Source organism: Mytilus galloprovincialis, chromosome 14 (assembly GCF_965363235.1).
Source record: "Mytilus galloprovincialis chromosome 14, xbMytGall1.hap1.1, whole genome shotgun sequence".
NCBI classification, from domain to species: domain Eukaryota; kingdom Metazoa; phylum Mollusca; class Bivalvia; order Mytilida; family Mytilidae; genus Mytilus; species Mytilus galloprovincialis.
In genome coordinates this window covers 4314337-4330691 of record NC_134851.1, presented here as the reverse complement: position 1 = coordinate 4330691, position 16355 = coordinate 4314337, and the positions used below count along the sequence as shown (strand labels likewise).

At 33.2% G+C, this 16355-nt stretch overlaps 1 protein-coding gene and 1 long non-coding RNA gene across 4 annotated transcripts; one reads left to right on the top strand and one right to left on the bottom strand.

Annotated features, from left to right (window-relative positions):
* Window positions 1-4723: 4723 nt before the first annotated feature.
* LOC143059843 (uncharacterized) lies at window positions 4724-10125 on the top strand. 2 transcript variants are annotated; one of them, XR_012973630.1, is made up of 4 exons: window positions 4740-4838; window positions 5124-5202; window positions 6063-6144; window positions 6495-10125. It is a non-coding gene; the product is annotated as an uncharacterized LOC143059843 (long non-coding RNA). The 2 variants fall into 2 exon arrangements; XR_012973631.1 differs by lacking the exons at window positions 5124-5202; window positions 6063-6144 and having other exon boundaries at window positions 4724-4838.
* Window positions 10126-10727: 602 nt separating this feature from the next.
* On the bottom strand, window positions 10728-16355 carry LOC143058378 (uncharacterized). 2 transcript variants are annotated; one of them, XM_076231879.1, is made up of 3 exons: window positions 16277-16355; window positions 13615-13701; window positions 10728-11985 (listed from the first exon to the last, which is right to left on the bottom strand). In XM_076231879.1, the coding sequence occupies exons 2-3, from the start codon at window positions 13679-13681 to the stop codon at window positions 10754-10756; spliced, it is 1299 nt and encodes a 432-aa protein (XP_076087994.1). In that variant the 5' UTR covers window positions 13682-13701; window positions 16277-16355; the 3' UTR covers window positions 10728-10753. The 2 variants fall into 2 exon arrangements, with proteins under 2 accessions (XP_076087994.1, XP_076087993.1); XM_076231878.1 differs by lacking the exon at window positions 16277-16355 and adding an exon at window positions 16194-16272.

Here is a 16355-nt window from a genome sequence, read left to right as displayed (position 1 = left end):
CCGTCGTAGCTTAAAATACAATATTGTTATCTCCATTCTAATGAAACTGACAGAAAACAACGTTAATACATGTATTTAAAATCTGTCATATGCCGTCTGCGCTTGCGTGTACGTCCCATAGCATTATTTGTCAATTGATGCCATGTAAATAAGTGACGTTATCCAATCAAAATGAACGTTACAAACGTTGTTGCATTAGAATGATGAGTCAATTATGTAGACGAAACGCGCGTCTGGCGTATTAAATTATAAGCATGGTACCTTTGATAACTATTCAAATCCTGTTTCTTCCAATCAGAAGCAGTACAGAATTCAAGTCTGAGTACCATCTCGGGGTAAAAAAAACTTGCCGGTAAAATGTAAACAAATAATTGTGCACTTGTAACCATATTTTGTTACCTAAAACTTTACAGCTCATACGATTATACATGAAATACTTGTAATTCTTCAATCAACGTGTAGAAAGTTCATGTTAAATTATTTGGTAGAACACTGTCCCTTACAATGTATTTAAAAATTTAAAAAAAAAAAAAAAAAAACTAAATTGATTGTGTTACATTTCGTAGATTTAACAACTGAAAAAATGTTGAGACGACCGGGGTCTGTTCCAGTAATATTGATTATAAACTTTTTCCTTTTTACAGAAATTTTTAAGTTCTGTATTTTTTTATTCTCTTGACCTTGACCTACCACTTGTCCGTTCCAGTATTTGTTCCAATTTAAAACCATTTAGGTTAAAATCACAACTTCCGACATTAGATTTGATAGTGTAAATACGTTACGCACGGTATTCGGTCTATGTTTCATTTGACCATTTCTTGATGCATAAGTATGACAAAAACAAATCAAATCTACGCATTATTTAATAGTAACTTGTCTTGATTTTTCATTTGAATCGAAATTAAATAAAACCTGATTTTTATAAGTTTAAAGTTATGTCTCATTATATGATTAAACAATGATTTTCTGTTCATAATTTGCCATATTTGCCTTGTAAGACGTAACAACAAGCGCCAACCATCAAAATATAAACCAAAAAAAATACTAACTACTGAATGGATTTCGATAAAATTTATCAAAATATTACTCTAAATTTTCGGATAATTATATATGTAGCACAAGCTTTAAACATGCCGAAGCTTTCGTTTTTGGATTCTAGTAACATATATGCGTCTACTAGTACGATTGTATATGTTGTATACACTAAAAGTTATGTCCACGCATCCGACAAACAGACGCATTTGAAATTACTCATCATATTTCAAGGACTGTAGATCACTTTTTAATTTTGAATAAAATCAACAATTCTAAACTGCCGTTTTCATTTTAAAATCTGAGGATGAAACTAGAATTATAGATAAAGCAAACAGAGGATAAATAGTAGCTGTTGTTGCGATTGACCTGAACAAGGATTATTTTTCATTAGAATCTTCTTGAAAGACACATATTTAAGATGTTGATAATACGAATAAAAAGACCCTGAAATGATATTCGCAAACTGTAGTTCGAAAACTAGTTGAAGGTGGGTTAATAATAACATTTATACCTTTGAAGCACAAAATACTTTGGTACTGGCTGTTTCCAATCGATATAAATGCCTAGTCCTAGATACTTGTGATGACGGAATTCTGAGAATCATAGAGGATATACATGTATATGCATTTTGCAACAATTGACATGCTTGGCCAGTGACAACTATTTGAAATATACACTTTCATTTTGTTAAGAATATGATGTCAAAAATATATACTAGTAATCACTCATGTTAACATGCTTTTTTTTAAATAAATAGTTAAACATCAAAATGCAAGCCGTTTTATAAAAAGCTGCAAAGCTTTGGCGTTTGGTACAGATTGAAGTAGATTGAAATAATTGAAAAACGACGTCGACTAACGTTACCATTACTAAACCGAACACCGTACGTAACGTCAATTTAATCTATAAACGTTCAGTGGATCAGGCCTATCGGTCATAAACATTCGAGTCAGTTTTTAGTACTCTTACGTCAAAATAAACTAATCAAAAAGCTAGATTTCATGTTTCAAGCAAGATTGTTACGCTTTGAGCACTGCGTCAAGTTTTATGACTTTAAGCTGGTGTCAATGAACTTTTGAATGAAGTGCCTCTTGATTTATGTTAAAACAACGTTGCCCACCTTAAAGATGGTCGCCAATTGGATAAAATTTGAGAACATATTATTGAAGCACAACGGTTTCATGCGATAATTTATTGAAAAACACATATTGCAACGTAACACTTTAGATAGGAATATGTTTACATCATGATTTCCAGTAGCAAAAATTGTAAAAATGGAAAATTGCGAATTTTTAGTTAATAGTTTGAAAATATAATTTGCTGTTAAATGTTAATTTTTAAAGGAATAAACAATTTCCTGAAAAATACAAAAAATAAACAAATATATATATACTAGTTCAGTGATAATGAATAAGTCTGAAAATTAATTCCAGCAGAGTTAGAATTAGATTTTTATACTGACAATAAATTTATTGTCAATTTACATTTAAATTACACAGCTGTTCGTCAGTCTGTCTGTGTCCACTAGTGTTTACAAGTCTGTCTACATGGTCACCAGTCTGTCTATGTCCACTAGTGTGTACAAAACTGTCTACATGGTCACCAGTCTGTCTACATGGTCACCAGTCTGTCTGTGTCCACTAGTGTTTACAAGTCTGTCTACATGGTCACCAGTCTGTCTATGTCCACTAGTGTTTTCAAGTCTGTCTACATGGTCATCAGTCTGTCTATGTCCAATAGTGTTTACAAGTCTGTCTAAATGGTCACAAGTCTGTCTATGTCCACTAGTGTTTACAAGTCTGTCTATGTCCACTAGTGTTTACAAGTCTGTCTACGTGGTCACCAGTCTGTCTATGTCCACTAGTGTTTACAAGTCTGTCTATGTCCATTTGTCGCCTACATTTTCAACGTTCTGTCTATGTATCCTGTAGTCTTTCTTCTTTAAGTTCATGTTCAATAGTTTGACCTCATATTCACCAGTCCGTCCTTGTGTCTACCATTCTGTCTACATGTCCACCAGTTCTTCTCCGTGTTGAATTGTTTATTTATCTATATTTACAAGTCAGTGTACATTTCCAACAGTCTGACAACATATCCACCAGTCTGTGTACGTGTCCATCAATCTGTCGACATGTCTACCTTATCAGCCGATCTATATGTTTACCATACTCTGCATACATGTCCACCAGTCCGTCTATATTTTTACCCGTCTTTAAATGCCTTTTTTGTGTTGTTTTGTCTGATCGTCTGAATTTTCAACATGCTGACATTTACATGCATTCTTTTGACCTGACAACTGACTACATGTAGGTGTATACTCCATACTAATACCCTCATGCTTTGAAATGCCACACAGTTTTCGTTGGGGTTCATTATGTCACAAGGAACATTATCAATATGTTTCGCCACAACAATTCACGTTGCAGGTTTATAGTTTTTCTGACAACAGGCTAGTATGACGAGTAAACTTATATTTCAATGATGCAAGTAAAGCTTCAATATTAAATAGTCTTATCTATCTCCCATTCGAAAAACTGTCGTTTCACAACCATACATGTACTAGATAGACATGTTTTCGCAGTTAATGTCTGTCTATGCGGGCTTTTTTTATATGAAGTATAGCATGGTCTCATATGAAAATAAAAATCGTTCGTAGTTATTTCGTTATTAAGGGCATACGATACAGTTTTGATCGCATATTTAAATTTTGCTGACAATTTCCATGTAGGCTATATTTTGACTGATTAATTCAAATATGTAGTAAAAAACATACCTTCATGTGCTACTTTTTGAGTAAAATGAGGTCGAAATTTTATATACTTTGCTCAAAATTTGGGAAGGGGGGTCAATCCCCCCCCCGGGAAATTGCCATGAGGGAAGAATGGCTATAGGACACCGGTCGTCTCTTTTTGAATGGCCTAGGGAGCTACAATGTACCATTCAAATTTTAAGCGTGAAAGGGTGCATGTGTGTGTGCCTATGATGAAATATGTTGTCCTACATTTATTTTAGTTGTAAAATATGTCCTGCCTGTTTATTTTTCTCTCGATCTGGTCTCGTTTTTTTTTTATAAATTTAATACCCTGACTTAAATTTCACATAAATTGTCGCCTTATTTGTTTGGCGCAGTGTCTCAAGCTGCCTTTTTTAAACTGAAAACTCCTGTTCTGCCTTTTTCAGATTTCATGCGACCCCCTTTCCATAAAAAAATGGTATCTCCCCTACCGTATTGTATTGTATCGATGTCAACACTATTTACGGCGGACATCAGTTTAAAGTGTGTATTTGTCTGATAACTTCAATTTTAACAATATAATCGATTTATAAATAAATTTGGTGTATTTACTGTCTTCTGATTGGTTAATAGTATTAGTTTTATTTTCAATGTTGTCAATTTTTATGGCGACACGCCCACTCTGACGTTGTGTATTCATACGCCAACATGTGTGTACGTTGTTATTGTTAATATAAATAATATAAAATGTTCTTTGAGCCTTATTTTTGATAGAAATTTATTTATAATGAATGGCAATAATTTATTTTGAATTTATTGACCCATAAAACTAATTTTTGACTCTTCACATTTTACATAATCCGCTTCGCGGATTATTCAATGTGAAGAGTCAAAAATTAGTTTTATGGGTAAATAAATTCAAAATAAATAATAGCCATTTATTAAATATTTAAAGTGTAGTAAATGGTGTGTGACTTTAAATTGATAAGGATTGAATAAATACTATAGAATAGATTGTAAAAGTAAATGTGTGTACTACTTTGTAAAGCGGAACAAACTTGTCGGAAAGGTAGGCACAATAATATGGTTATTTTTGTTATTCGTTTATTCTGTTGTTTTCAAATCTTAAAAGCTTCATTTTATCAGGTTGTGGAAGTGTAAGATTTAATAATGTTCACCATGACATAATGTCCACTGCACATTCTTTCATAGTTAACATTATTTATTAATCTAAATGTGACCTATTTTTCTAAAAAGAAATTCACAGGACAATTTGATTATATATTATTAAATAATAACCATACCATTGTCCTGTTATTACTGGACGTATTTTAACCTAGTATTATTGTTACAGCCGATTGCATTGAGTGTGTAGATTTTGGAAATATCTTTGGTTAGCTTGCTTGGTAGCTGAACCGTGAAGTCATTATTAGGTAAGGTAAACTACCCTCCTTTAAAAATTTACTAGTTCGACAGATAACCAATTCATCTGTCTATAGTATTATACAAAAGAAGATGTGGTATGATTGCCAATGAGACAACTGTCCACAAGAGACCAAATGACAAAAGAAATTAACAACTATAGGTCACCGTACGGCCTTCAACAATAAACAAAGCCCATTTTGCATAGTCAGTTATAAAAGTCACCGAAATGATACATGTAAAAAAATTCAAACGAGAAAACTAACTGCTTTAATTATGTACAAAAATGAACGCAAAATAAATATGCAACACACCAACAAACGACAACCACCAACTTACAGGCTCCTCACTTGGGACAGGCACACATGGCATATATAGGTATATACAGAATGTGGCGGGGTTTAACGGGGTTGTTCATTCTGTTGTCTTCAAATCTTACAGCTTCGTTTTATCAGGTTGATTATTGTCATTAGGATTGGCTAGATTTTTCTTAGAATTTAAATGGTTATAAATTTCTCTCTATATATGTCTTTCTTATTTTATTTCAAGTCTAAAATTCAAGTATAATAAAACATTTAAATGACTTTTGTATCACTTCCCTTGGAGTAAACAATTTATTACAATTTGTAGGACTTGTCCAATATTTCATAAAATTTTGCCTTAATATGGACACTATTTAATTCGTTGTTGCTGTAAAATACTGTCCACTTAGGGGACATATTTCATGGCAATGGACAATGTTTATACCTATATAAATTCTATATAAAACTGTAAAACAAGACACTATAATGTCTGTCAAAACATTCACATAAAATGGGGTTTCCGTCATTTATGGGTATAATTAAGCTTGAATTTGGGTATCAATTTGCAGGGATAAAAATATAAAGTTTAGATCTCAAAATAGTTTCGGCCAAGGCGCAAACGTCAGATAGATGACAACATTTTACAAACATGTAAGTAAATTACATAACATTTTAAAAACGTTACATGTACAATGTACTTTTGCACGCTGGATCTGGATGGGGCCCCTATTTCTGTATTCCTTCATTCCTCCCTTTTTTCTTTTTTCTTTATTCTATCTTTTGCTTGCTGTTCTCTAATCTCTATATATAAAGACCCCAGTATTCTCTTTTTTTATTTTCTTGGCTTATTTTTCCTAATTCTTCATATTTTTTTACTTTTTTTATTCGGCACTTTTTATCCCTTATTCTCTAAACTCTATGTCCCATCCTGACCATCTATACTAGTATTAAAATTTCATTACCAATTCTTGAAAATATCAGGTTATATATTTTCGTTGTAGGAGGTATGCACTTGGGCCTGGTAGACATGTCATCTGAAGAAGACACCAGTAGTATTCATAATTTACTAGAGGAACACTTGGTCCCGGTTGACCCGTCGTTTGAAGAAGGTACGAGTACTATTCATAATTTACCAGAGAAACACGTAGTCCCAGTTGACACGTCATCTAAAGGAGGTACTAGTATCATTAATAATTCACCAGTTTCTGAGGAACACTTGGTCCCGGTTGACACGTCGTTTGAACAAGATATCAGTATTATCAATAATTCACCAGTTTCTGAGGAACACTTAGTCCTTGTTGACACTTCGTCTGAAGAAGGTACATGTACCAGTATTATCAATAATTCACCAGTTTCTGAGGAACACTTGGTCCCGGTTGACACGTCGTTTGAACAAGGTACCAGTAGTATTCATAACTTACCAGAGGAACACTTGTTCCTAGTTGACACAACGTCTGAAGGAGGTACCAGTATTATTCTTGATTTACCAGAAGAAGTATTGCTGAAAATATTCTCCTATTTATCGCATTATGAATTATTTGTAAAAGCGAAAAACGTGTGTTCGATGTGGAAGAGTTATTCTCTCAGTCCTCCTCTATGGAAGCATATTGATTTACAGAAAGAACTAGCAGATTTTAAAATATTCTTAAACGAAAGTAAATCTACCTTACTATTGGAGAACATTATGGAAGCCATTTCATATCATGTGGTCAATTTAGTATTAGTAACTGATTTAGACTGGGAGGTTTATAATACCACGCTGTTGCGTCACGAGTATAATGATAAAACAAATACACTTGCATTTCCAAAACTTTATAAATTAGAAATGAATATGTCAACGCAATACTTAAATTTTACAGTGTATGAGGAAATAGCTGAACAGGCCAAAAACCTGAAAATGTTGAAGGTTATTTGTAAAGGAATGCCTGCTTATATTACAAGTCCTACAGATTTATGTCATTTAAAAAGTCTTGAAAAGTTTGATTTGACAGTTGACATCGATGAAGATCATCATGATCATGGTATTATTCAAATTTCTAACGATACTTTGCAAAAGCTATTCCAAAATGTTTCAAATATAACGCATTTCAAATCAACATATCTCAACAGCGACACTGTAAGAACTTTACTGTATAATTGTCCAAGGCTGGAAGCGCTAGCACTAAGTGATTGTCCGGACATTGGTCAGGATTCTTTTGATTCTATACCACTACTCAATAACATGAAATCGTTGTCAATAAATGGAACATATATCAAGGATAACGATTTAAAAGCTATTGTACAGAATACGCCTAACTTGGAACACCTCTCTGTTCAACGGAGCGTTTATATCACTGACGTAGGCTTCTCATTTGTCGGCGTCTTTTGTGAAAAGTTAAAATGTTTGATTATTGAGAAGGATGCATACTCCAAAGGCAGAAATATAACTAACATCGGTATAGACTACATCGCCGGTGGCTGTCCAGAACTACGGGTCATTGTAGCAAAATATTGCGAAGGAATAGATGATAATGGAGTGCACTCGTTAGCAAAGAATTGTAGCAACTTACTGTCGTTAAAGCTGTCAGGATGCCCGGGGGTGACTGATACTGGAATAGAAGACCTTTCGAATAGGTGCAGATTTTTGGAACATGTAAATTTTAATAAATGCGTGAAAATTACACATAAAAGTATAAATTGTCTAATTGGTAAATGCCTTTGGTTAAAAACAGCAAAGTTTAACAGCTGCAACTTTATACACAATTTAGACTTTAGAGCATTCACAAGAGAACAAGACGTAAACAACATGAACGAACAAAATACAGAAAGGGATTTGAACAACAGAACAACACTGAACGCACATAATATGACATATAACATTAATCAACACTCCCATATTCGAAAATTAGGCTTGCAATTCTGTCCAAATATAGATGGAGACTCGATAAAGCAAATTTCAGACTATTGTCCTGACCTCCGAGAAGTGTACCTGACCGGTACTCATATAATTACTGATGAGGCAATACATTATCTACTAAAAAAATGTCTCAGTATAAACGTTTTGGATATCTCGGGAGGTTCAAGAGTTGGTACATCTAAATTTACCAACAAAGTTTTATCATCGGTTGGAACTCATGGTAAAAATATAGAAAAGTTGATAATGTGCAAGAATTACAACATTACGAAATCTGGAGTTCTTGAACTACTACATGCCAGTCAAAGAGCGCTAACTCTTACAATAACAGTTAAAGTTATTAGCAAAACTGTCGAGATATTATCATTGAAAGACTGCCAACAGATTCTAATTGAATATGGCTGTACAAAAGCTACACTTCAATACACAGGAGAACGTTCCATGTATATAGGTTCCATCCCGGTAACCATTAAAACTGTGTTACTGTAAGAGTTATCGCTCTTTGACCTTCTTAAATGAACTAATTTGTTTTCGAACAGCTACATACTATAATACAAACGTGGCATGGCGCCCCCAATCGAAATAGGTTAACATATATATTAACATTCCGTTATTGTTTAAGGTAAAATTTCTATCTGACACAGCTCATATATAGCCCAGTTGGTCAAGTTCTAGGGCGCTGGACACAGAACAGGTGATGTTGCCACGGTATCTCGTGCAGATGCTAGGTTTCGAATGCTGTTGAGGGAAGAACAAAAGTTTTCTTATACAAATTTTCAGTTCAAACATTTTGAGACGAGGTACATGTAAAGACACAAATGATGGTTTTAGCCTTTTATAACCAAACGTTATCTAAATGAGAACATATGAAGGACTGGGATGTGTGATGGGAACTCTGAAGTGCAACCGTCACCCTGTAGTGCGGAGGTTTTCGCCAAAGTCCGATGGTCCTTTTGATGATGTGCGATTGTTTATATGAATGTTATGTACAATGCACTATAGACACGTGTGCAATATTTTTGAAAATAGATTTTTTTTATAGTCGATATATAAATTATTTGCATTTAGATTTGTGGCAATTTGATATGGAAGATAATGAGTGTAGTTGAAATTGAGCAATCGGTAACATTACTGCAATAATATAAAAAAGAAAATGTGGTATGATTGCCAATGAGACAACTGTCCACAAAAGACAAACATGACACAGACATTAACAACTATAGGTCACCGTACGGCCTTCAACAATGAGCTAAGCCCATATCGCATAGTCGGCTATAAAAGGCCCCGATAAGACAATTTAAAACAATTCAAAAGAGAAAACTAACGGCCTTGTTTATAATAAGCCTGTTTACGGGCAGAATTAATGAAAAGAACGGTCAGACAAGCATCTAAGATTATATTTGTATGTAATGTATCCATACCAACATAAAATATCAACTTCAGTTTCGGTTATATCATTCATCTGGTGTGGTGGGGTTAATTGGTTTAACCAATGCAGAAGCAGGAATATAGGACAACCAAACCACCAGAATAGGTCAACGTTTTTTGAAATGAGCGAGTTGCAACCTTACTTACAATACAGGTTGACCAAGTGACCATTTATGGTCAAAATCTATTAAAGAAACCGTCAATATATCGTCGATGTTATTCATTTGATGACGGGTAAGGTTGTTTGTGCTGATGATTTGGTACTGATCGGTGATAGTTGAATAGATATTAAATTATTTTTGTTCAGAAAATGTGTTTTGTTTTTAAACCAAACCAAAAAAAAAAAGAAGAACAAATGTGTTTTGTTTTTAAACCGAAAAAGAAGAAACAAACCTGTATATAATTGACAAAACAACATGCAAGATTTCCTCTCTTTAGGCACGGTAGTTTTTCCAGTTGCACTTGATAACAATATTACAAGAGAGCCGAAAGATTCAAAAGGGACAATCAAACTAATAAGTCGAATACAAACTGACAAAGCCATCGTAAAAAAAGAAAAACTACCAAAAGACAAACAGCAGTATACAAAACACAACATACTCAACCAAAGACTGAGCAACTTGAACCCCACCAATAACTGAGGGTGATAACAGGTGCTCCGAAAGGGTAGGCAGATTCTGTTTCTTATATATCACCCATCATGTTGCTCATGTTATGGTACAAACTCGGCGATAAGTCTAATTCGCTAGGTCACATTCGAGGATTCGATTCGAGAACATTATTTTAAATAGAAGTAGATATTACATATTTAGTCGAGTAATTATCCTTTTAATGTAACCCTGCAAAACAAACTATTAAACATACACTCCTTACGCATTGAAAAGATGCATAAATAAATTGTTAAAAAAATAAATAATCTTTATTTCTTTAATAATCAAATCAACTCTTAAATTCAACATCAAATATAAAGGCTTTCTCATTAGTATGGTTGCGAACAACTATTTGGTTTTCTTTTCTGTCAAAATCAAGTGATATTGGTGAATCCAGTGAATCAAAGCTAGTCAGAATATCATTATACTGCCTGCCGTCTGACGAAACAACCAAGATACCATGGCCATCAGTACTTGCCACATAAACATTTCCCTTTGAATCTGTTGCCAGGCCATACATATCGTTATAGTCTTCTTTATTAAATTCCCACATGACGTCACCGCTTAAATCACAACAAAATAACGAAAATCTGTCGCAAAAGTAGAGCCTCTCTTTATCTACTGTTAAATATCCGATGTCAACACCAGGATTTTGAATCGTTCGTATCACGTGACCATCTAGATCCATTACTACAATACCAGAACAACAAACATACAATAAGTCATCGCTGCACGAAATCGAGTAGCATTCATCTCTGGTATAGCAAGAACTTGTAACCATGTCATTAGATATATCTATAACTTGAACGACACAATGTCTTGAACAAGCTACTGCAACGGTATCATTGTTGACCCCTGTTATATATCGTGGGTAGTAATCCATGTCAAAATAACGGATATCATTGCTATCTTCTGTACTGATAATCAACCTGTCATTGTTATAATCCGGGAACACTACTTTATTACCTGCAAAGGTGCAATCAATAATTTCTAAAAACTCATCTTCCTGGCATTCAAAGTCTATTTGACGGCGTAAAGTAAAAGTAGACGGAAAGTGATTTACAGGGATTTGAGCTTGTGTAAAGGATTCTGTTTTACCAGAAGTAGCCTCGAGCTGTGGTACTGGTATTGCTATTGGAGTTTGTGCATAAGATTCTTGTGTACCAGTAGTAGCCTCTTGGACTGGTACTGGTATTTCAGCTTGTGTATATGATTTTTTTGTACCAGTAGTAGCCTTGTGAACTGGTACTGATATTTGAGATTGGGTGTGGCCTTCCGATACTTTTGAACCAGCAGTGGACTCTTGAAGTGGTACTGATTTTTGAATTAGGTTGTGGGATTCTTCTGTATAGGATTCTTTTGTTCCAGCTGTAGCCTCTGGAACTGGTACAGATATCTGAATTAGGTTGTGTGATTCTTCTTTAAAGGATCTTTTTATACCAGTAGTAGACTCATGTACTGGTACTGATATTTGAGCTGGCGTGTGGGATGTTTCTGTATCTCTACATTCTGTTGCAGTTTCTGAAACACATTTCATGGTAAAGCAGATGAGTCACCACTCAAATTTTTGACTTCGATAATTAGAACGTATATAACATAATATCTTAGCAAAAATATACATCTTAAAACGACATTAGTCATTTTCATTTTTTATAATGTAAGGTGAAATTTAAAAATAAAATGCTCAATATGTCACGAGTTTTTAAATATCGGAAAACGCTGTTGAGATTTAGATGATGATTTCCACTTTTTTGTGTAAAAAATAAATAAACATAAGTATTTCACATGGGTAATTCTGTTATCATATACACCATCAGTAGGCATCAGATACTATATATTTCCTAAAGTGTATTTTACCTTGACCTTGAGTTGTTCTCTTTTTGATATGATTGTTTTAGTTGTTTTTATGCAGGCTCTTTTAGAGCTGAATATTTTTCAACTGATTTTTTTATCTGCAATTGTTTACATCTTTTTTCCATGGTTAATTTATATTCACTATTTCATTAACTTTTGTTCGTGTAATAAAAGATTAGGAGATGTGATATGATTACTGGAGAGACAATATTCCACCTGAGGTCACCTGACGCATAAGCTTGCAACTAATGGATTCACATTTGTCTTATTTTTGTGTCATTTTCATATTTCTTCATCGGTGTGAAAAGAATATTTCTCCTCACTAGTGAAATATCTATTCTCGGCAAATGATCAGTTTAAATTTGATCATGACGTCAAATGTTTTGTTTGTTTTTTTCTGAAGTTTCCTATTGTGGCTTCATGAAAAAAAGGTCAGCATGCCAACATACAGCAGTTTTACAAAATTGTTAAAATGTAAACTTTTAGTTTTTTATTTAGAAGTTGAATGCTGCTGCTACATTAATATGGGCTGTTTTTGTAAATACCATGCACATATATCAGGTACTAGCATGCTAAATTATTGAAATCTTCACAATTATTGCATTATAGTTTTGAATTGAAGACGGTTTCCGTCTTAAATGAAAGTGGCCGCATTTGTGTTCATTCTTAATATTGAGATGAAAGTTGTATTTGATGATAATACATAGCATATATAAAGGTTCAGGAGGATAACGGATGTTGCGACTTTATTTTTGACAACAACCATCTGAAAAGTGACATGTTTTGGCATAGTTGATAGATTTTTCTTATTTAAGTTTGAATCGTAGCGTTTTTAATAAGTGGGTCAGTAAACATCTTTCACATAAACTTGTGAATCAACTGAAATATACACTTAAGTGTTTAAAAGTGTCCAAAATCTTTTATGAAATGAACCTGCAATTTGAGGACAAAATCGGCCCTTACCGGACCTACTCCTTTGTTTTTGAATCGGCACAAAGTAGACAAATTTTACTTAAAAAAGATTGAAACACACAATAAATATATCAGAGTACCCACAGTTACTAACAAGTAGTCCTTAAGCCAATAAAATTTAAACAATAAATCATTCATGTGGAACTAAACAAATGTAAACGTTTGCTTAATGACACTGTTGTTGCATTGCACATTATGCATATCACACTGTGTTATTAAACATTTTTTTTAAAAGAGCTTATCATTGACGTTCTTACAAATATGTCTCATGAATATGGTAATATGTTCACTAATAAGAGATAAAAAAAAGATTGCGATTATTACCTAGTCTATCAAAAGGTTGTTCTGTCATGTCTGTATCTTTTTTATACGTGTCACAAGATGCCATCATCTACTGATGAGAGTGTAAAGCTAAAATAGAATGCCTTTTATTATTTTACAGCTGTGCCTTCATTGAAATAACCTTCTCGTGTAGACAATTCTGGATATTCACCTTTTCAACGGGTAACAATTGTATTTTTTTTTATTTCTACATGTTTAATAGATGTTCTACCTCGTCTGACTATATGATAATACCAAATTGTATGCTAATGTATGCTAAAACAAATCTTGAGTAATTGGGTGCATAGTGATCAATAACCAACAAGGTAACTTGGCTCTTCAAGCTCCCTCAGGCAAAGTTATTCACCCTCGGCTTTGAGCGTTCCAGGTAAAACAAGAAAAGCGCTTCAAAGGCATTCAATTGTAAACGTGTCATTTTCAATTTTTAATCTATAAGAAGTTAATTCAGTTTTTTTCAAATGGTAATAACTACATTATGTGTATGTTTCATTAGAATCAGTTATAATGGAGGCGAAAAACAAATTATTTATTTAATGCCAGGCATTCTAATTCAAATTCATATTTCCGCATTAACACAACGGCTCCGACTACACGTGTCATCCGTAACAATGTTTAAATGATCAATTTAAAATCAAACGAGAAGCATGATATTTTTTTGTTTGTTTTATGCTTGAAGCATTACAATTTCATTTTAATAACTGAATGCTTATAATTTTATAGGGTTGCGAAAGTACTGATCGTTCAAAGTTTTCACAACCTTATGAAAAAGATAAAAAAAAAAAAAAAACCAACATCAGTTATCGCGTGAAATCTTTATAAATGTTTTATATAATGGCAAAATAATTTGTAAATCAGCAGTAAAAAAGGAAAGGAGAATACCAGAGGCGCAGTCAATAAACTGAAAGCTCCATGACTAAAATGAAATATACAAACAAACAATTGAAAGCTCAAAAGACACAACATAGAAAACTAAGCAGCATGAACCCTACCAAAAACTGGAGGTGGTCCCATGTTCTCCAGAATGGTATGCAAAATCTACTGCATATGTGGCACCCGTCGTGTTGCTCGTGGTATTAAACATTCGGTTAATAGTCTAATTTGGCAAGCCACATTCGTGAAAAGGGAACGGGTTTGTAATTACGACATCAGGAACATATCTAGAAACATCCGTGAAACTGATATTCTACTAACCTCTTGGTTTTGATTGTTATTGTCTATAACGGTTACCACATTGTGATGCCAAGCTTATGTGCTTTGCCTATATTGCAGCTTGTTTCTCTATGTTGATATATTTGTTTGTTTTATAAAGTTGTTAAGATTAATACACACTATAGACTGATGTGACCCTATTTTTTACATTTTGTTTAACTCACACATTTTTGTCAATATCATGGAACTGTATGCAACTGTAACACAAATGAAATTTTAAGCTGAATATGTAGCTATAAATAAAGGCAACAGTAGTATACCGCTGTTCGAAATTCGAAACACACACAGAAACGAACTATAAAATAACAATACCCATTTTCTTGATTTGGCACAGAACATTTAAAAAAAATGGTGGATTGAACCTGGTTATGTGGAATAACAAACCTCATGCTTTAATGAAAATGTTAAATATAACATTAAAAGTGACACCATTACATTTGAAAGCAAGTATAGATCACCGTACAAGCACCGTTCGATCTTTAAAAAAATAGCGATATACAACACAATTTAAATGTTGTATGATTATTTACAAAATACAAATGCAGATGATCAGTTACCAGGTTAATTTTTGGATAGGCAAATATAAATATCTGTTTAACATCGATATATAGTTTTATTTTATTAGTTTTTTTCCCTGTTTTCATGTACCAATTCAAGAGTATGGCAGTTTGTTAACTTTTAAATCGGTTCTATGTATGTTGCATTGTTGTAACTAGTTAGTTTGTAACCCGGATTTATTTTCTCCCGATCGATTTACGACTTTTGAACCACGACTTACTGCTGTTGCCTTTATTCAACGGGGCTTCTTAATTTGGATGGTATTCCTCAACAGAAACTCTCAACAGTTACATTTTATTTTTTTCTTACATTTTCCTGCGTTTATGAGCAAAGGGTTTATTCATAACTGTTTTGTACCAAAAATATTGTGTATAATAGCCATGTTTTGTTTGTGAAAATTGATGCATTACTATACCTTTGAAGTGAACCAAATGCGTCAATATACACATTTTCAAGAAGCCAACGTAACATTGCAAGAGCGTTCGAGTTTAAAAGTGTCCATGTTACATTTACTATTCATCATCAATCTAATGAGCACAGTAAAACAAGTTTGAATGATTTTACATTTTTTTTTTGCAATAGCAGGAAAAAGGAGCCTATCATCTCACTATATTTTTTTCAACGTAAAATCTTATATTCACAAACATTCACATATATGTAAATTTATTATAATCAAAGCACTTCATACATTTAGAATTTTATAGAAACATTATGCTCATGTTAGGCATATGCTGATTTATTAATTTAACAGATAAATAAAAATCAAATCCGGTCACATAAGTTACATACTTTACCTGTGCAAAGGAAACACAATGTTTATAAAATCAAAACATATTTACAAAAATAAACAAACGAATAACTCGGTTACAAAATTTACCTGTGTGTCAGTAGATTGTGCAATAACAATTGTGTGGAAACATTTTTAAAATACACAAAATATTGATCGATCATTTAAC